Genomic DNA, 20,596 nt, shown 5'->3' on the forward strand with positions numbered 1-20,596 from the left:
ACTCCAGTCTGGGCGACGGAGTGAGACTCCAACTCAAAAAATAAAAATAAAAAATAAAAAAATGGAGTCTGGCTACCTGGGCCAGCAGTCCCACCTGACAGCCCTGGGCTGGAGGAGTGTCATGGCTACGCCCATTGGACAGACAGGTGTGTGTTCGCCAGGTCTCTGTGGTCCTCACAGGCCCTGGGGCTGTGCAGCTGCAGTGAGCACCATCATCCTCTGTCATCCCAAAGAAGACAATCATTACCCTGTGCATATATCTCCACCAAAAATAGACAATGAAGAATAAACCCAAAAAATAAACCCAGAGGACCACAGGGCTTGACCCTCCCTGGCTCCACCGCATCAAAACCACATGGCTGGAGACACGCTAATCGCATGTGCAAATGCACTCGTGACCCCAAAGCGGCGCTAGATGCCACAAAGAAAATAAACCTGGACCACTCTGGGTCATGGGAGAGGGCCATCACACTAAATTAATGGGATGTCAAAAACGGCTTCTCTGAGCAGGTGGTACTTGAGATGAGGTGTGAACAAGGTGAGGCGGAAGCCAGGCAGACATATGGGGAACGGCATGCCCAGGCAAGGGAACAGAAACTGCAAAGGCCCCAAAGGAGGAGCGTGGCTGCCCTGTTCCAGGGGCAGCAAGGCGGCCGGAGTGATGAGAAGAGGTCAGTGTTGCAGGGGGAGGACAGACCAGATCTCTGGGTGTGACTGAGCAAAGCCAGGGCCCACACAAGACAGGCTGGAGGGCTGGAGAGGCTCACAGCCTGGGCCACGTTAACCTACATGTCCACACCTGTGGACTTACAGGCCTGGACTCACAGGCCTGGACTCAGAGGCATGGACTTACAGGTCTGGATTGACTTATAGGCGTGGGCTTAGAGGCATGTACTTACAGGTGTAGATTTGCAGGCGTGGACTTAGATGCCTGGACGTACTTACAGGCATAGACTTACAGGCATGAACTTACCAGTATGGGCCGACACCTGACTCCCCCTGCACTGTGCTCACCGTACTCAACAGGCCTCAACAGACCTAGCTGCCACCCCTCTTCCCAACCCCATGCTTCTTCTCTGACTTCTTTGCCCAAACGGGGACCCAGGGCGGCAGAAGCCAGGGTCCTGGGACAGGCCCTGCCATGAACTTGCTGGGTGGTTTCAGCTGCCCCTCTCTGCACTTCAGTCCCCATCATACAAAGTCAGGGTGGACCAGACCAGCACCACCCAGACCAGTGACAGCCCTGGACGGTGTGTGCACCAGCCCAGGGAGAAATAAGAACCGGGATGGTGTACACGCAGAGGGTCACAGCTGAGTGCAGGTTCTGGAGCCAGCCCTGCCAACACGGGCCTCTGGGCAAATGGGATCCCTCAGCCTCATTTTTTCCATCTGTCAAATGGGTCTGCAAAGTACTGGCCTCTGAGAGTCACTGTAAGCATTAAATGAGTTGACACCTGTTGGGTCTACACATGTGCACACACATGTCTTGAATGTCCCCACGAGCTTGTATATGTCAGTAAATGGCTGTCCTTTATCCTGAAACCACATTGCTCTAGTTTTTTGGAGGGGCTGAAATATCCTTTCGTTTATGCTGGTTAGTTAATGGCATCACTAAAAACCAGGGAACTGCCCCCAAGACCACACCTCCCTCCTTTCCCATACCCACACTCCCGGTCCTGTCAACTCTTTATTTTTTTAGAGACAGAGTCTCGTTCTGTCAACCAGGCTGAAGTGCAGTGGTGCAATCACAGCTTACCACAGCCTCAAATTCCTAGGCTTGAGCTAACTACCCGCCTCAGCCTCCCAAATAGCTGGAACTACAGGTGCAGACCACCTAACTGTTTGGTGTTTTTTTTTTGTAGAGATGAAGTCTCATTTTGTTTTGCTGCCCAGGCTGGTCTTGAACTCCTGGCCTCGAATCATTCTCCCACTTTGGCCTCCCAAGATGCTAGAATGGCAGGCATGAGCCACTGCGCCCAGCCTGGTCCCATCAACTCTAGCTCCAAAAGTCATCCAAATTCTCACCATGCCCCGCTCCAGCCACCATGCTCTCACCAGGGTGACCACAGCAGCCTCCTGACAGGTCTTCCTGCCTCCCTCGCAGCCCATGCGCCCACCCCCAGTCCATCCACCATCCAGCAGCCGGAGGGAGCTTAACGCCCCTCCGTCATACCAGGCTGTGCCCCTGCTCAAAGCCCTGATGGTGCCCCGTCTTACTCAGAAGAGTTTCCAAAGCCTCCCGTGCCCCAGGCTCTGTGAAACTGGACTCGGCCCACTTCTCTGACTTCAGCTCCACCCTCCGTCCTTGGCTCTTTAAGCTGTACCACACCGGCCCTTTGCCGAGCTTCTCCCTACCTCCAGGCCTCTGCACACGCTGTCTCCTCTGCCTGGAGTCTCGGCACAGCGGGAACCTCGCAGTTAAGTCAGTTCTGAGGCTGGGTCCTCAGAGACACCCTCCCTCACCAGTCTGCCTGAAGAAGCCCTGGGTGCCATCACTCCATCTGGGGATCTCTTTTGTCGTGTGTGTCACCTTCAGATACAGCCAGTCTGTCCCCCACAGTAGTGTCAGTTGTGTGAGTTCTTCCCTGTCCCTGCTACGTCCCCAGATCCCTGAGAGGTGAGGCGCTGCTGAAAGTTCTGCTATTCTTAATGTTCATTATTGGGGTTTTTGTTGCTTTGTGTTGTTTGTTATTGTTTGTTTTTTGCGTAGGAGTCACTCTGCTGCCCCAGCTAGAGTGCAGTGGCATGATCAAGGCCATGTAGCCTCAACCTGCTGGGCTCAGGCAATTCTTCCATCTCTGTCTTCCAGGTAGTGGGAACCACAGGTGTGCGCCCCCATGGCTGGCTGATTTTTTGACTTATTGTAGAGACGAGGTCGCGCCAAGTTGCCCAGGTTGGTCTTGAAACCCTGGACTCAGGCAATTCTCTCGCCTTGGCCTCCCAAAATGCTGGGATTACAGGCGTGAGCCACTGCACCCAGCTTGCTTTGTTTTTTTGAGATGGGATCTCGCTCTGTTGTCCATCCTGGAGTGCAGTGGTGCAATCGTAGCTCACTGCAGCCTTGATCTTCTGGGCACATGTGATCCTCCTGCCATGGCCTCCCAAATAGCAGGGATTAAAGGTGCCCATCATCATGCCTGGCTAATACATTTACAAGATTTGATTTTTAAAAAAGTTAAGGTCCTGGGCTTTTCTCCCAAATATTTTGTTTTGCTAGTCTGTGAAATCCCAAAGTCTGGAAGCCACAGGACAAGATGGTTTCTCCTAATGACCCATAAGGTCCCTTTTTCAGCTGGTGCCTCCTTTTACAGTTCACAGGCTGGGTCAGGAAAACCCCTGGGGTACTGAGGGTACAAGGTCTTTCCTGCAGCCTTTGCTTTGGCCATCCCAAGCTGCCTTCCCCACCCACAAAGTCCTCCTGGTCTTAGCCACTGCTCATAGCTGACACGGCTCCCAGAGCACTGGGCCCCATCTGGGATACTGAGCACTGCCCAGGCTCACCTGAGCAGGGCACTGTAGGAGAAATCCAGGAGACCTGTCTCGTGCCAGCCGCCACCCGTGTCCATGGTGTCACCCAGCAGGACCGTCCGAAGGTTTACGTTCATGGCTTCCGTGAGCGCCTGGAGGTCTCTGTGCATGAGAGTCCTGAGGTCAGAGACAAAAACATGGGAGCTCAGCTTCCAAAGGCACATAGACACCCCCGGGCACCTCTGTCTGCAAACCTTAGGGTCCTGGAGCTCAAGGTCCCCATCGATCATGCAGGCCCATGGAAGACAGGCTTAAATAAAAGGATATTGTCATTATCATCATTGTCAATAGCGATAGATGCCATTCACTGTGCTAGGCATAATGACCTCATGCCACCTTCTGACACACATAGGAACAACAGTTACTATTATAACACCCATTTTACAGGTGGAAAAACTCAGGATCAGAGAGGAGGGCAACTTGCCCAAGGTCACACAGCAGTAAATGACATAACTGGGACTGAAACCAAACTCTTAGCCAGCATTGTCTGTCCCTCCCTGGGGTGCACAAACTTGGGTAAGGGGCCCACAGTCTTCTGGAACAGAAAGAACTAAAAAGAGACTCATTTCTCCCTGAAGCCCAAAGACAGGAAGACCTGCGGGATAGTCATGGGGTCCCCTGGCGAAGGACTGCTAATAAGACACCACCCCAAGCAAGCTCGCCATGAGGAGGAAGAATCCGGCTGGTGACCTGGTCTCATCGTGGGGACTAGAGTCTAAGGAGACGGCTGATCTGGGAGAGTGTGTGGCAAAGGCGGAAGCCCCCCTGTTCTGAGAGTGCACATCAAGCCACATTTGAGGACACGATGAGAAGCCAAGAAAGGGGGGGTCTTGCATCTAAGGCCCCCTGCTCCTTGTGTGAGGAGCTGGACCAGAAAGGGCCCCACAGCAGCCAGTGACCGTGTCCACGGGGCCGTGCACAGCCCGTGTTCAACAGCGACACCTGTGGCAGAAACCAGAACAGCAGGCACGTACAGTAGGATGAGCTTCTCCAGGACTATGGCCACCAGTCGGTTGGAAACAGGATGGACATCTTTAGACTGAGGAAGTACCCGGGTGCTCGGACAACCCATGAGGAAAAAGCCAGGTGGGGGGGGTGTCCATGAGCCCCAGGTCATCACGGCTTTGGGATGTCCAAGGTGGAAGGAACAAGGTTGGAAAAACAACAGACATGACTCATGTAAGAAAGACCATGTACTGAAGGGCTTAGCATGTTGTGAGGGTGAGCGCTGGCACTGTGACGGACCCCGTCCCAGCCACTTGGCCTATCCTACTCCACACGCTAGTCCTCAGCAGAAACAGTGGCCCTCAAGAAACACGGCAGAAGACATCATGCCGGCTTGTGAGAAATTCCAAAAAATTTTTGGGGCAGACACTGGAGGCAACTGGGTTCCCTCCTGGGTGAGGGGTAGAGTGCAGCGAGCTGTGGACTCCTGTCGTTAGTGGGATCCCAGGGTTCCCCCAGAAGGGCAGGACTTAGGACACTCAGGCTCAGAAACACTCTAGCAGCTATTCCACAGGCCAAGTTCAGACTGAGCGTCACCTCACATCAGTGTCCCTCTCCTGATGCTGGCCATGTGTGGGCTTTGGCTATCCCACAGAACACAGGTCTCTAGAAGTCTTCCTAGCTCTGGGAGGTTCTTCTTCCAGGAGATAGATCGCTGAAGACTGTCATCAGACTGGGAGCACCTTGCAGGGGTAGACACAGGGTTGCATTTGTCTCGGTGTCTCAGGTGAAGGTGAATGGGCTCCTGAGTTCAAATTCCAGCACAACAGCTGGGCAAAGTGACTCACGCCTGTCATCCAAGCACTTTGGGAGGCCGAGGCAGGAGGATCCCTTGAGCCTAGGAGTTTGAGACCAGCCTAGGCCACACAGCAAGACCTCATCACTACAAAAAAAAATTTTCAACTATCCAGGTATGGTGGTACACGCCTATAGTCCCAGCTACTATGGAGGCTGAGCCCAGGAGATTGAGACTGTGGTGAGCTATGATCGTCCCACTGCACTCCAGCCTGGGTGACCAAAAAAAAAATCCCAGGCCGGACTTGGTGACTCAGCCTGTAATCCCAGCACTTTGGGAGGCCAAGGCCAATGGATTACCTGAGCCCAAGTGTTCAAGACCAGCCCGGGCAACTTGGCAAGACCTCGTCTCTATAATAAATGAAAATCAGCTGGATGCAGAAGTGTGTGCCTGTAGTTCTGGCTACTTGGAATGCTGAGGTTGAAGGATCACCAGAGCCCAGCAGGTGGATGCTGGGGTGGCTGTGAACGTGCATGCCACTGCACTCCAGCCTAGACGACAGAGTGAGACTCCAACTCAAAAATAAAATAAAATAAAGTAACCTAGTCCTGTCACTTACTAGCCATAGACCTTGGACAAGTCCCTTCACTTCTCTCAGGTCACTTCACTTCTCACTTTCCTCACCTGTAAAGTAAGCTAAAATACCCACCTCTTGAGGCTAACGTACAGATAGGAAAGTGGCCATCAAACACCTGGCATGCAACAGGTGACTTCAAGTGGTGGCTGGCATCATTCTGCATCCCTGGCCTCGAGGACGGTGACCCGCATATAGCAGGTCCTCAGATGTCTGCGGGATGGATGCAGGGTAAAAGTACCACGTGTTCTCCTGCTGATGTATTGACTGCTCACATTTCAGGAGCTGTGGTGCTTCCTAGCTGGGTGACCTAAGACAAGTCATTTCTCTTCTCTGAGCCCCGTGGCCTCGTCTATAAAGTGAGGCAATACGTCACTCAGACTCCAAGCTGCTGTGAAGACTAACAAGATAAGGCATGCTGCCGGGCAGGGTATGGCCTCCAGATATCCATTACTCGCCTGCTCCGTTTTACAGATGAGAAAATGGGCTCAGAGAGGGAAAGTGCCTGGCCCAACGTCACAGAGCCGGGAAGTGACGGAGCTGGGACTTGAGTCCAGTTCTGGCCAGCTCAAGCCCTGGTCTCCTCCCACTAAAATCAGGGCGACCTCCTGAAAGAAGCAGGAATGGGAAGTAGAGTTCTTTGGCCCAGTTCGTTGGACTGTTGTTTGCTTTGTTTCTGTTTGTGTTCCCGAGACATGTCTTTACTGGATACCCGCTGTGCAGCCCAGCACGGTCCACCCAGAGCTTGGGCTATGCAGGTAGAAGTGGGTCGCTCACCCAGGCCCGCCCAGGGGTGCCATCTGCGGCCACTCACGGTTTCATCCTGGCCTTTTCGTCACTGGGGTTGTAATGGGGAAGCTGCACATCAAAAATCCTCTCCATGAGGAAGACGGCATAGGCATGGAAGTCCAGCCTGGTGCGGGGCTCCCACACCACGGTGTCATAGGAGTGCGGGTCCAGCAGGACGGTGACATACCTGCCACCCACCAGGATCTGTGGGAAGTCACAGAGAGAGACTGAGGATGTCACCATGAACAACGGCTGCTGTCGGAGGTCAAGGATCTCCAGATGCCGGCTGCTGCCCTGCTTAGCACTTGACAGCCTATGTTCTCTTGTCCACCCCTCATGACTCCCTGTGAGATGGTACCATCACTCACCCACAGATTGATGACAAAGTGAGGCTCAGAGAAGGGGTGTAATGTGCCAAGACCCGGGACTCACACCTGTCATCCAAGCACTTTGGGAGGCCAACTGAGAAGCAGCAGGACTGGACTGGCACTCAGGGCTTTTGAAAGTCAACAGCTAGCCAGGTGTTGTGGCTTACGCCGGTAATCCTAGCACTTTGGGAGGCTGAGGCAAAAGAACTGCCTGAGTCCATGGGTTGGAGGTCAGCCTGGGCAACTTGGCAAGACCTCATCTCTACAATAAATAAAAAAATTAGCCGGGCATTACCATGGTGGTAACCATGGGTGGAACCACACGCCTGTGGTTCCAGCTACTTAGAAGGCTGAGGCGGAAAGATCACCTGAGCCCAGCAGGTTGTGGCTGCGGTGGCTGTGAGCATGCCACTGCACTCCAGCCTGGGCAAAAGTGAGGCTCTGACTCAAAAAATAAAATAAAATAAAAGGCTGTTCTTCACCACCTCACTCTCAAGTTCCCACCATGGTTATCTTGGCTACTGTCATATCTCCAGCAGCCAAGGGAGAAGGGCTACAGAGGGCCCTGAGTGTTCTGTGCTTTGTAAGATGGATGGATGGATGGATGGATGGATGGATGGATGGATGAGTGGATGGGTGGATGGAAGGATGGATGGATGGATGGATGGAGGGTTGGGTGGTTGGATGGATGGATGGATGGATGAGTGGATGGGTGGATGGAAGGATGGATGGATGGATGGATGGAGGGTTGGGTGGTTGGATGGAAGGACAAATGAATGAAAGGAGGGTGGGAAGAAAGGAAGGAAGGAGGGAGGCAGAGAGGGAGGAAGGAGGGAAGCTGTGGGGTAAATGCTCGTGGATAGAATGTTAGATGGGTATATAAACAGAAGGACAGGTTAATGAATCCATGTTGGAAAGATAAATGGAAGGGTGGCTAGAGGGTAGTGGGAAACTAAGTATATGTAAGTTCTCTATATACATGAGTATATAGAGAACAGGATGCCAGGTAGGTACTGGGCAAACAGACTGAAGGATGAAGCTTGGTTTAGTGGAAGGTGGATGGATGGGGGTGGTTGTGCAAATGGATGCTGGAAGGATGGGTAGGTGGAAATGAGAATAGATGCATATCAAGTGGACACTGAATACCGAATGTAGCTGAGTGCTGGATGAGTAGTGGCAGCTGGACAGAAGGGTGAGTGGATACATAGAAAAATGGAAGCTGAGGAAAGTGAACACAATCATCCCTCAGTATCTGTGGATAGACGGACAGAAGGTTGGGAGGTTGGCTGGAAGGAGGCTCAGCTTCCATCTATCCATCCGTCTGCTTATCCATCCCTCAGTGTCCTCAGCTTGGTTCCAAGGATGCCAAAATCTGTGGATGTTCAAGTCCCTGATGTAAAATGGTGCAGTATTTGCATGGAATCTATGCACGCCCTCCAGCATACTTTGTTTGTTTGTTTAATTTATTTTTTTAAGGTTTTTTTTTTTTGGGTTTTGGTTTGAGTCAGAGTCTTACTCTGCCACCTAGGCTGGAGTGCAGTGGCATGCTCATGGCCATCATAGCCTCAACCTGCTGGACTCAGGTGATCCTTCCGCCTCAGCCTTCCAAGTAGCTGGAACTATAGGCATGCACCACCATGCCTGGCTAATTTTTGATTTATTGTAGAGATGACGTCTTGCCAAGTTGCCCAGGCTGGTCTCGAACCTATGGGCCCAGGCAATCCTCTCACCTTGGCCTCCCAAAGTGCTAGGATTATAGGCATGAGCCCCCTCACTCGACCTCAGCACACTTTAAATCATCTCTTGTTACTTCTATACCTAATATGACATAAATGCTATATAAATTGTTCCTATACTGTGTTTTTTAGGGAATAGTGGCAAAAAAAGAGTCTGCACATGTTCAGTACAGATGCGCTTTTCTTCAAATATTTTCAATCTGTGGTTGGACGAATCCACGGATATGGAACCCACAGACATGGAGGGCCACCTGTGTAGGGATGAGAGTGAGGTGGGTGTTAGGTACACGAGTGGGGGAATGTGGGGTGAATTTGGCTAGACCAGTAGAGGGATAGATGCTGGATACACGCAAGAGCAGGCAGATGTCAGAGGAGGAGATGGAGAGATGGAAGAATGAGTAGACAGATGGAGGTTGGGTGAATGAATGTTGGGTGCATATTAGGACAGAGGGATGCTGGGTGGACACTGGATGGACAGGCAGAAGAACAGATGTCAGATGGGGAGATGGATGTCAGACAGACGAAAGTCGAACGAATGGACAGAAGTCGGCGGCAGGATGTACAAGCACTGGGTAGGCAGTGATGACTGCTTGCATTGATGCCAGAAGAGGCTAGAGGGACATGGAAGGCATGGGTGTTGGGTTAGTGTTGAGGGACGGCTGGATAGACAGATGGATAGGAAGCTGGCTGGACCTCTGGATGGGGCTGGCATGTGGGCGGATGTTGCCGGAATCAACAGACACCAGGTGTGAGGTCCGGCTGCCCACCCCCCCCACAAGGCACTCACAGTGAAGATGTCGCCGTGCTTCTCCTTCATCCTAGTGAGGAAGCTGGCGGCATCCTTTCCGAAGTCCAAGGCGTGGCCCAACCAGGGGATGCTGCCCAGGTCCAGGGGGGGCTCCCCAGGTCGCCTGCAGAAGCCACAGCACATGTCACCATGAGGCAAGGAAGGGGAGAAAGGGCATAGGTCTTGGGGTGTGACTTCAAACGGGGAGGTCAAGGCGGGCTTCACTGGGGAGATATCTGAGCAAAGACCAGATGGGGAGGAAGGGAGTCACACGGGGATCTGGGAGAAGAGCCTTCCAGGCAGGTGGGATGGCAAGCGCAACGGCCCTGAGGTTGGAGCATGCCTGGTGTGATCAAAGAACAGCAAGCAGGCCAGTGGGGTGGGTCTGAAGGGAACAAGAAGTCGTGGAAGTCGAGGTCAAAGAGGTCATGGGGCCAGGCCATGCTATCCTGTGGGTGGCTGTGAGGACTTTAACCTCTGTGAGTGAGATGGAAGCCATGGGGGAGTTTTGAGCAGGGCAGGGACATAGTCTGGCTTGGGTTTTTGCAGGATTCTTCCAGCCAAAGTGAAGAGACAGGACTGCGGGGGGAGGAGGTGAAGGATAATGGAAGCTGGGGGACTGGTTAGTGTCTGGAATGTAGCGTGGGGTTCGACAGCAGGGGTTGTCTCTCCGTGGGAAGGGAGCCTTCCAGCACCCAACAGCATAAGAACAACAGGTTCTCTGCGCCCACCTGGACAGGGTTGGGTCATCACACTCCCTGCCCCACCCAAAGAAAGGGTGACACTGAAGAGCACAGCAGGGTGGCAAGAGGTGGGAGCCCTGACTTTGGCATAGTCCCTGACTGCTCTGCACCAGTCGGGGGCACCTCGGGGTGAGAGGCCAGGTCATGGCCTGAGGGGTGGCCCAAGAGCACACGCTCACTCAGTCCAGGGGGTGAGAAGGCTAGTGTGTGTGGTCGAGGCCATAATCATCTGTAAAAGCAGAGGGACTCCTCTGAGGATACAGGGACAGCATTTCTAGTGTGGTGAGCAGACTCTGAGTCACCCACAGTCACCCACATCCTTGTACAATCTCCTCTACCGAGTGAGAGCCAATGGTACAGCTGACTTTCAGAGGAAATGATTCTCCTAGACCAGGTGCGGTGGTTCACGCCTGTAATCCCAGCACTTTGGGAGGCTGAGGCAGGAGAATTGCTTGAGCCCCGGAATTTGAGACCAGCCTAAGCAACAGCAAGACCTCATCTCAACAAAAAGTTAAAAAATTAGCTGGGCGTGGTGGCATGTGCCTGTAGTTCCAGCTACTCGGGAGGCTGAGAGTGAAGGATTGTTTGAGCCAAGGAGGTCGAGGCCGCAGCAAACCGAGTGTGCCACTGCACTCCAGTCTGGGCGACAGAGTGAGACTCCAACTCAAAAAAGAAAAGAAAAGATTCTCCTTAGTAGGCCTGACCTAACAGGTAAGGACCGGGCTTAAAAGTGACAGGGCCCTTCCTGGCTAAAGAGATTTGAGGCATGAGAGGAATTTGGCATAAGGGAGAGTGTCTGTACTGGCTTTGAAGACGGAAAGATCACATGGCAAGGAAGTTGGTGGCTGCTAGATCTGTGACGGGATCCCTGCCGACAGCAGGGAAGGGGACAGGCCACCCCCAACGGCAGGCCACTCGATTCAGCCCTCCGAGTCTTCCTGGGAGCTTCCCAGCAGATAGGCAGCCCAGAGAACCTTTGACGGCACCCTCGTGAGACTGGAACCAGGGAACCCAGCCACACTGCGCCAGACTCCTGAGCCTGACTGAGAGCTGGCACCTGGGTGCTGTTTAGGACACGGTGGCTGGCTTCGCAGTATGAGTAGCTCATACACCAACACTCACAGCGCCTCCCGGGGGCCACCCTGGGCCAGCCTCGTCTCATCCCCACCCCGATTCTTGGCTCATGCCGGCTGCTGTCAGATGGGCCTCACAGTGTGGCAGGGCTGGTGTCACAGTGGGCCTTTTGATGGTCCCTCAACCCAGGTGAGGACCCCTGTCTTAGAACTATCAGAGCCACCGGGATGCAGAAAGCTCCCAGATGCCATCTTCTGAATGAATGAATGAGTAGGTATATCATCACATCTCTTTCTCTCACTGTGGATTCACTCACTCATTCACCAAACATCAGCCACGAAGCAGGTGCGTTCTGGGTGCTGGAGATGCAGCAGGGAACAGGGCAGCCACGCCCTGACTCACAGGGTTTACCTACTAAAGAGGAGGACTAATGACAGGCAGAGATCAAAAACCACACGTCAATGTGAGAAATCGTGATGCGCACACATGCAATATGGCACAACTTGAAAAGATAATACCCAGTTTAAAAATGCCCGGAGGACTCGAATAGGCAGTTCTCGGAGGACATATGCAAATGGACAATAAGATGAAAAAAGAAGTGGTCACGGTGGCTCACGCCTGTAATCCCAGCACTTTGGGAAGCCAAGGCGGGAGGATCACTTGAGCCCAGGAGTTTAAGACCAGCCTGGCCAACATAGTGAGACTACATCTCTAATATACCTTTTTAAAAATAAAAAAAAAAAGATATGAAAAGATATTCAACATTATTAGTCACTGGGGAAATGCAAATCAAATCCCAGCAAGGCATCACATCACTTCGCCTACTGTGATGGCCATAATAAAAACAAAAATTTGGGAGGCTGAGGTGAGAAGACTGCCTGAGTTCACAGGTTCGAGACCCGCCTGGGCAACTTGGCGAGACCTCATCTCTACAATAAATCAAAAAATTAGCCAGGCGTGGTGGCGCAACACCTGTAGTTCCTGCTACTTGGAAGACTGATGTGGAAGGAATGCCTCAGCCCAGCAGGTGGAGGCTGCAGTGGCTGTGAGCATGCCAATACACTCCTGCCTAGGTGACAGAGTGAGACTCTGATTCAAAAAAAATAAAAATAAAAATTTGTATTTATTTATACTTCTTTGAGTCGGGATCTCACTCTGTTGCCCACACTGTAGTGCAGTGTCAGATGATCCTCCCTCAGCCTCTCAAGTAGCTAGGATTACAGGCACATACCACCACACCCCACTAATTTTTTTTATTTTTTGTAGAGATGAGGTCTCTCTCAAAGTGCTGGGATTACAGGCATGAGCCACTATGTCCATCAAAAATTTTTAAAAATTGTTTTGAGCTGGAGTCTCACTCTGTCGCCCAGGCTGGAGTACAGTGGCATGCTCACAGCCACCACAGCCCTGACTTGCTGGGCTCAGGTGATTCTTCTGCCTCAGTCTTCCAAGTAGTTGGGACTACAGGCACACGCCACCACGTCTGGCTAATTTTTTAATTTACTGTAGAGATGAGGTCTCGCCAAGTTGCCCAGGCTGGTCTCAAATCCCTGGGCTCAGGCAATCCTCTGGCCTCGGCCTCCCAAAGTGCTAGGATTATAGGCATGAGTCACCACACCGGGCTAAAAATTTTTTAAAGGAAAATAAGTGTTGGCAAGGATGTGAAGAATTGGAAACCTTGTATGTTGCTGGTGAAAATGAAAATTGGAGCAGCCGCTTTGGAAATCAGCAATAGACCCCAGAGAATTGAAAACATGTTCATACGCAAACATGTTCCTCCACTATTTTTCATAGTTGCATTATGCATAATGGCCAAAGGTGCAATCAACCCAAATGCCCACTGACTGATAAATGGATAAACAAGACGTAATCTATCCGTACAACGGAACATTGTTCAGCTGGAAGTACTGATTCATACTACAGTGTGAAGGAACTTTAAAAACATCACGCTAAGCCCGGTAGTGGCTCAAGCCTGTAATTCTAGCACTTTGGGAGGCTGATGCGAGAGAATTGCCTGAGCCAGGAGTTCGAGTTCAGCTTGGGAAACTTGGTGAGACCTCGTCTCTACAGTAAATCAAAAAATTAGCCGGGCATGGTAGGGCACGCTGGTAGTTTCAGTTACTTGGAAGGCTGAGGCGGAAGGATCACCTGAGCCCAGCGGGTTGACGCTGGGGTGGCCGTGAGCGTGCCACTGCACTCCAGCCTGGGCGACAGTGTGAGACTCTGACTCAAAAAAAAAAAAAAAAAAAAAATCATGTTAAGTGAAAGAAACCAGACACAAAAGGTCACATCTTGTATGATTCCATTTGTATGAGACTTCCAGAACTGGAAATCCAAGGAGCCAGAAAAGTCGATTAATGGCTGCCAAGGGCTGAGGAGGGGCGGGGGGGGGTGACTGCTAACGGGCACATGGTTTCTTTTAGGGGTGATAAAAATATTCTGGAATTAGACGGCGGTGACAGTTGCACAACCCTGTGAATACACTAAAAATCACTGAATTGTACGTTTTAAAAGGATGAACTGCCAGACACAGTGGTTCATGCCTGTAATCCCAGCACTTTGGGAGGCCAAGGTACGAGGCTTGCCTGAGCCTAGGGGTTCAAGACCAGCCTGGGCAACTTGGTGAGATCTCATTTCTACAATAAATCAAAAAATTAGCTGGGTGTACTGGTGCACACCTGGAGTCCCAGCTACTCGGGAAGCTGAGGCAGAAGGATCACCTGAGCCCAGCAAGATGAGGCTGCAGTAGCTGCGATCATACCACTGTACTCCAGCCTGTGTGACAGAGTGAGACCTGGATTCAAGGGGACAAAAAAGGAATTTTTTTGGAATGTAAATTATATCCCAATAAAAAGAAGAAGAAAGAAGAGTGAAGCGAGACTGTAAGGGGGGCTAGTTTACAGAAGGGGGTCAGAGAGCCTCCCCAAGGAGATGTCACGTGAGCAAAGACCCCTAGGATGAGAAGGGAGCACGCTGAGAGGGCGGGGGGAGGAGCAAACAGCAGGTACAAAGGCCTTGGGGCGGGGGCACACTCAGCGAGGTTTTCAAGACAGCAGGAGCAGGCTGGAGTGGGGGATGCGACGGTGAAAGGCAGGCGCTGGGACTAGAAATGACCTTGTAGGCCCTGAGGGCCTGAAGGCCAAGGCCAGGGTCTGACTTCGATGCCATGGGAGAAGGGGACCCACGGGAGGGGGTGAGGCGGGAGCTGGGAGTGGCATGGCGCAACAGAGAGAGGCAAAAGGGACCCCTGGGACTGCCCAGGAGGTGAGCACGGAAGCAGAAGCCCCAGTGCCCAGGGAACCGGGCCCACCATCCAACTCCCTCACCTCCAAACAGGGGCTTTGGCTCCACGCCCAGCGGCCCAGGGGAGCACCGCCTCCCTCCATCCTTCCCCTCCCTCCGGCTCCCTCGGTCTGGCTGCCCCAGGACAACCCAAGGCAGGGGCCAGACAGGGGACAAGAGTGAAGGCTGGTGTGAGGGCCAGGGCTGGGGAAGACGAGAGTAAAACCACGAGTTCGAGACCCCAGGAAGAGTCTTCCCAGACATGCCCGCCTCCCTCCCCAGCCTCTATTCTGCTGCAGAGCCCAGGACTCAAAGCCCAGAGAAGACTTCAGTCAGAGCTCCGGGATCCCAGGAGGGGCAGGGCCTTTCCTTCCTCCTCTCTCCTGGTGAGCCCCTGGGCTAAGACCGCTTGTCCAGAGGCTCCATGTGTCACCTGGCCGGTACAGCATGGTGCTGGAACAACCCACTAGTTGGAGCGCACCAGCCCCCTCCCAGCCTGGACGGTGGCCCAGGGAGGCCGGGCACAGACAACGGGGCAGCAAGTTTTGCCTAAGAGGCAAATTTCAGCTCCACACTTCCAGGCTTCCAGCCCCAGCTGTGCTTCCTGCCAGTCGTGCGACTGACTTCCCACGCCTCTTTCCTCGCCTGTGAAATGGGAGTCACGATGCCACTGTCCACGTTGGCTGTGATGGGAAGGAGGGAGTTGGTGAGCCCCTATCGGATCCCTGGCACCTGGGAGCTGGATGCAGCTGAGAAGCAGGCCCCCTGAGACTCCCGGGCACCAATGACTGAGTGCCAGCTGCCCTAAGGTGCCACGCATGGCGTTCTCCAGCCATTTCCTCTCTTGGTAATCTCGGCTAACACCCGACGAGCCCGGATGGTGTGGGAGGCACCAGGCCGAGCATTTTATCCCATTAGTTCAAGGAATCCTCCCCCAGTCCTATGAGGGAGGAACTATTACTGTCAGGCCCATTTCACAGAGAACACTGAGGCACAGAGGAGCTGAGTCGCCAGCGGGGAGGAGTTGGGTTTCTCATCCAGGCAGGTCTGGTGGCAGAGCCACCAGTCACCCCGGGGGGACATGTACACCCCCACTCTGAGATGAGGAAATCTCATCTCAGGTTTGTACACAGAGGCCTCCGCAACCTGCCGAGATGCAGGGCCGAGGACACCTTCGGGTGGGCTTCCTTCCTGGCCCTTCATCCCGGCTGCTGGGGCTCCAGGTGTTATTTCTGGCCGCTCTCCTCCTTTCCCAGAAAAGTACCAGGGAGGAGCGGACAAAGGCCGGAAGCTGGGGCCCAGGCGTGACCGCTGCGGCCGCGGCTCCTCCAGCCCGGGCCCTCCATCCAACTCAGGCCCTGCACATTCCAGGGTGACTCAGCCGAGACCCACGGGGATGAGGGAGGCTCTATTTTGGGGCCTGCGGGCTCCAGCCTCGCTCACTGACACTCTCACTTTTTGGAGGCACTGCCAGGTCCGGGGGGCAGGGAGGTCAGCCTTGAGTGCCCCATCCGGCCCCTACCCACGCAGCTCAGACCGCAAGACGGCCCTTCTGGCTCTCCCCTGGGGCTGTCATTCCCAGTACGTGGGTTCCTCTAAGCACTGCCACCCCTGCCACGTCTCCCTCCCACCCGACCCCTTGCGACTCAGGGCGGGAGTCAAGGATGGGACATCACCCGCCTCCGTGCCCCCGGCTTAGCGCATCTCCCCTGGGTGGAAGTCCCATGAGAGCAGGGAACGCCTTTGCTCTAGCACTTAGAACAGCACCTGTCACACAGTAGGTGCTTAATAGATGTCAGGTGCTCAATGAGCGGCACCTGCCTCCCAGAACTGCTGAGAGGGTTAAGGAGGCCAATGTGGGTTAAACACCTGACACAGAGTCTATGTTCTAGTTGCCCGGATGCCAAGAGCTGGCATCACTTAGTTGTGCAATGCTGGCAGGCTGCTCACCCTCTCTGGTCAGTAGTTTCAGCTCAGTGCAGGGCCTCAGTCTCTTTGAAACAGACACTGATTCCAAAAATTCTTTCTCAGTATAAGAAAAAAACAGCAGAGGAAGTGCAGTGATGAATAGGATAGCTGCACATTGGAGAGGCAACAGGGCACAGTGAGGACTGCGGCAAGGTTTGCAGAGGGCCCTACTACTGAGTCCCAGGAAGGTATTGCTAAGTCTTCCCATTTTTTACAAGAAGTGGGAAATCTGGATTTCTGTACATGGCATTCCCAATTTTCTCCCCTTGTGCCGTGCTGCACAAACCAGACCCTTCAGGGGCTGAATCCTGTCTACAGTGGCTTGGTGACCTCTAGTTAGTGCATACTAGAATGAGACAGATTTATTTGTGCCTGGACATTCTACATCCTGCAGGAGCCCAGACCAGCCACTGTGCCACAAGAACCCTCACCAAGGCCTCTGGACTCCCAGAAAAGAGGCCTCCCACCCAGGAGACTTCTCTCAATGTTGCCTGCTGCAGCCACACCAGCCCAAAGAGAAAGGAAGCCACAAAGCCCGCCAGGTCAGAGACAGCTCTGTGAGCTGCCTCAGAGCATAGTAGGGAAACTGAGGCCCAGAAAGCAAGAAAAAAGTTTCTGATACCCACCAGACAAATCCTTAGCCTCAACAGACCCAGAAGTTCACCTCCCTCTCCCAGGAGAAAACACTCACGTTTACTGAACTGGACTGAAAAATTCTTGTCATGAATGCAGAAATTTGGATTTGGACTGGGAACTAGACAATATTAAGAATTATTTTCTATATTCTCAGGCAGGATCATGGAACTGTGATTGTCACTGTTTTCTGATATGCATTCTGAAATATTCAAGGGTAAAATATGTCATCTATAATTTTTAAACAAATGCTAATGACTGTCATATCAAGATATGGGTACATGGGGGTTCTTATACTATTCTTTTTCCTTTTCTGTATAGTTGAAAATTTTCATAATTAAAAAGTTCAGGCCAGGTACCGTGTCTCACACCTGTAATCCACCACTTTGGGAGGCTGAGGTGGGAGGATTTCTTGAGGCCAGGAGTTCAAGACTACCCTGGGGAATATAGCAAGACCCAGACTCTACAGAAAAATTTTAAAAATAGCTAGGCACAGCAAGTTCCTATAGTCCCAGCTACTCAGGAAACAGAAGCAGGAGGATCCCTTGAATCCAGGAGTTCAAGGCTATAGTGAACAGTGATCATGCCACTGTTCACAGTGATGCACTCCATCTGGGGTGACAGGGGGAGACCCTGTCTCAAAAAAAAAAAAAGTGGCCAGCATGGCGGCTCACACCTGTATTCTCAGCACTTTGGGAGGCTGAAGCGAGAGGACTGCCTGAGTCCAGGGTTCGAGACCAGCCTGGGCAACTTGGCGAGACTTTGTCTCTAAAATAAATCAAAAAATTAGCCAGGCATGGTGGTGTATGCCTGTAGTTCCAGCTACTTGGAAGGCTGAGGCGGAAAGATAGCCTGAGCCCAGCAGGCCACCTGCACTCCAGCCTGGGTGACAACACCAGTATCGTCCACCTCTCTCTCCACTTGATCGTCCTTCCTTTAGAACCTTCTGCACGTAGCTGCATCTCATTCTCTTAGGGTCACGTGGTTCTAAGGCTTTCGAGTGCCCAGATCGCCAATATAATGAGTAAGAAGAGAGAGAATTCATTCTTCCCGAGAGTTCAAAATTCCTGCAACCCAGGGTTTGAGTCCAGGCCGACCTCAAGCAAGTTGTTTGGCCTCTCTGAGCCTCAGATTCTTCCTCTGTAAAATGGGGACACTCTGGTTGCCCCTAGATGAGTTGGAAGAAACGAGATGGGGACCTAAATTGGGATCCCAGGGTCCACACAACCGCCCACCGGCTGCCAGTGACCCCCACTGCCATATTTCCCCCCAATACCCGCTTGTTGACCCTCCCAAGGTACCCACAGGTATAAAAATCAAAGGCTTGCCCCCAAAGATAAATTAGCTCTCCAGGCCAGGCACAGTGGCTCACACCTATAATCCCAGCCACTCAAGAGGCTGAGGCAGGAGGATCACCTGGGGCCAAGAGTTCAAGACCAGCCTGGGCAAAATAGCAGGACCCCCATTAAAAAAAAAAAAAAAAAAAGGTTTTAATTAAAAAAAAAAAAAAAAGCCAGGCATAGTGGCTCACGCCTGTAATCCCAGAACTTTGGGAGGCAGAGGGAAGAGGATTACCTGAGCTCAGTGTTTCGAGACCAGTCTGAGCAACATGGCTAGACCTCATCTCTACAATAAATTTAAAAATTCCCTGGGCATGGTGGTGCGTGCTTGTGGTTCCAGCTACTTGGAAGGCTGAGGCAGAAGGATCACCTGAGCCCAGCAGGTTAAGGCTGCGGTGGCCATGAGCCTGCTACTGCACTCCAGCCTGGGCAACAGAGTGAGACTCTGACTCAAAAAAATACAAAAATTAAAAATTAGCTCTCCAGATGGACAGTTAGCAATAATTAGCCTAAATAAGGGTATCATTCCTTCTAACCCAGCGATTCCTTTCTTAGCTACTATTATCATCTTCTCCATTTTAAAGACTGGGAAACTGAGGCAGAGAGCAGTTACTCAACTTGACCCTATGTCCACAGGCTGGGAATTTCCATATGCCAAGAATGCTGGGCACCCGGACACCCTGCCTCCCAGAATCCACATACTGAGTACATAGCTGCCCCCACCTGCTCCAGAGAAGAGGGTGGACCACAAGCCCCTGCGGGAAGGGAACAGATCAGTGTGAAGCAGCAAAAACACCGGAAACAAGCCCAGAAGCCCATCAACAGGGACACAAGCAAACAGGAACAAAGAAACCTGCACCGAAGCCCTGTTATAGAAAACCACACAGAAGAGCAGAAGGCAGAGGAGACCCAGAACGCAACAGGAAGGGATGGGGAGACTCGGTCTGGAGAGAGCAAATGGACCATCTGAAAACACTTCTGCACAGGGTGGTAAAAAGCCCGACAACAGGAAAATCATGCATGTCTTCATAAGAAAATATAGTCTTTTCTTTTTTTCAGGCAAAGGATTGAATAAGTAGCTTAAATGTCACCTGAAAAGATGTCTGACGGTTGAAGAAAAATATAGTGAGCTTATTGTTCAAAAATTGAACTGACACATTGTTTAAAAATCAAAATGTTCTCAGTGCTTCTAGAATTTTCAGACACGAATGTAAACACACACCACAGGGCTCTGTATTATCCACAAGCTCATGTCTATTGTAAGTAAGAGTATTTTAAAACATCTGAGAAACAGGCTGGGCGCGGTGGCTCATGCCTGTAATCCCAGCACTTTGGGAGGCCTAGGAGAAAGGATTGCCTGAGCCCCGAAGTTGAAGACCAGCCTGGGCAGCACGGTGAGACTTCGTTTCTACATTAAATCAAAGAATTAGCTGGATGGGGTGGCACACGTCTGTAGTTCCAGATACTCAGGAGGCTGAGGCAGTAAGGATCATCTGAGCCCAGGAGGCTGAGGTTGAGGTGATGGTGCCACTGCATTTCAGCCTGGGCAACAGAGTGGGACCCTGACTCAAAAAAAAAAAAAAGAAAAGAAAAGAAAATCTGGGAGAAGGAGGAGCTACGACAACCAGAGAAAGCACTGCGGTACCTTGGATTGGGTCCTGGAACAAGGGACATGAATGAGAATGTTGACAGAATCCTCGTCAAGCAGGATGTTTAGTGGACAAAAATGAACATGTTTTTTTGGTCATGACAAATGTACCTTAACAATGTGAGACGCTAACAATGAGGGAAACTGGGTGGAGGAGATGCCGGAATTCTTTGTACCCTCTTTGCAACTTTTCTGTAAATCTCAAAGGAGTCTAAAATAAAAAGTGTATTTTTGAAAAAAAAGCTGGAAGGTTCCACCCAAACTGAGCACTAGGAGAGGCCCTGGACTGGGGGATGAGACTCCTGGTGGAGGGGGGTTATGGGAT

The 20,596-nt window shown here is 52.1% G+C and overlaps 1 protein-coding gene across 1 annotated transcript in view; it reads right to left on the reverse strand.

Moving 5' to 3' along the window:
* PTGIS (prostaglandin I2 synthase) overlaps positions 1-15,502 on the reverse strand; it is a 47,630-nt gene extending 32,128 nt beyond the window's left edge. The window contains exons 1-5 of the mRNA XM_021714402.1: positions 15,415-15,502; positions 10,409-10,475; positions 9,584-9,707; positions 6,718-6,896; positions 3,502-3,645 (exon numbers count right to left, since the gene is read on the reverse strand). Coding sequence (XP_021570077.1) covers positions 3,502-3,645; positions 6,718-6,896; positions 9,584-9,707; positions 10,409-10,475; positions 15,415-15,502 — 602 coding nt within the window. The remainder of the gene's footprint in view (positions 1-3,501; positions 3,646-6,717; positions 6,897-9,583; positions 9,708-10,408; positions 10,476-15,414) is intronic.
* Positions 15,503-20,596: the final 5,094 nt, after the last annotated feature.

This window comes from Carlito syrichta, unplaced genomic scaffold, assembly GCF_000164805.1.
Source record: "Carlito syrichta isolate Samal-C Ts95f unplaced genomic scaffold, Tarsius_syrichta-2.0.1 Scaffold305642, whole genome shotgun sequence".
NCBI lineage: Eukaryota > Metazoa > Chordata > Mammalia > Primates > Tarsiidae > Carlito > Carlito syrichta.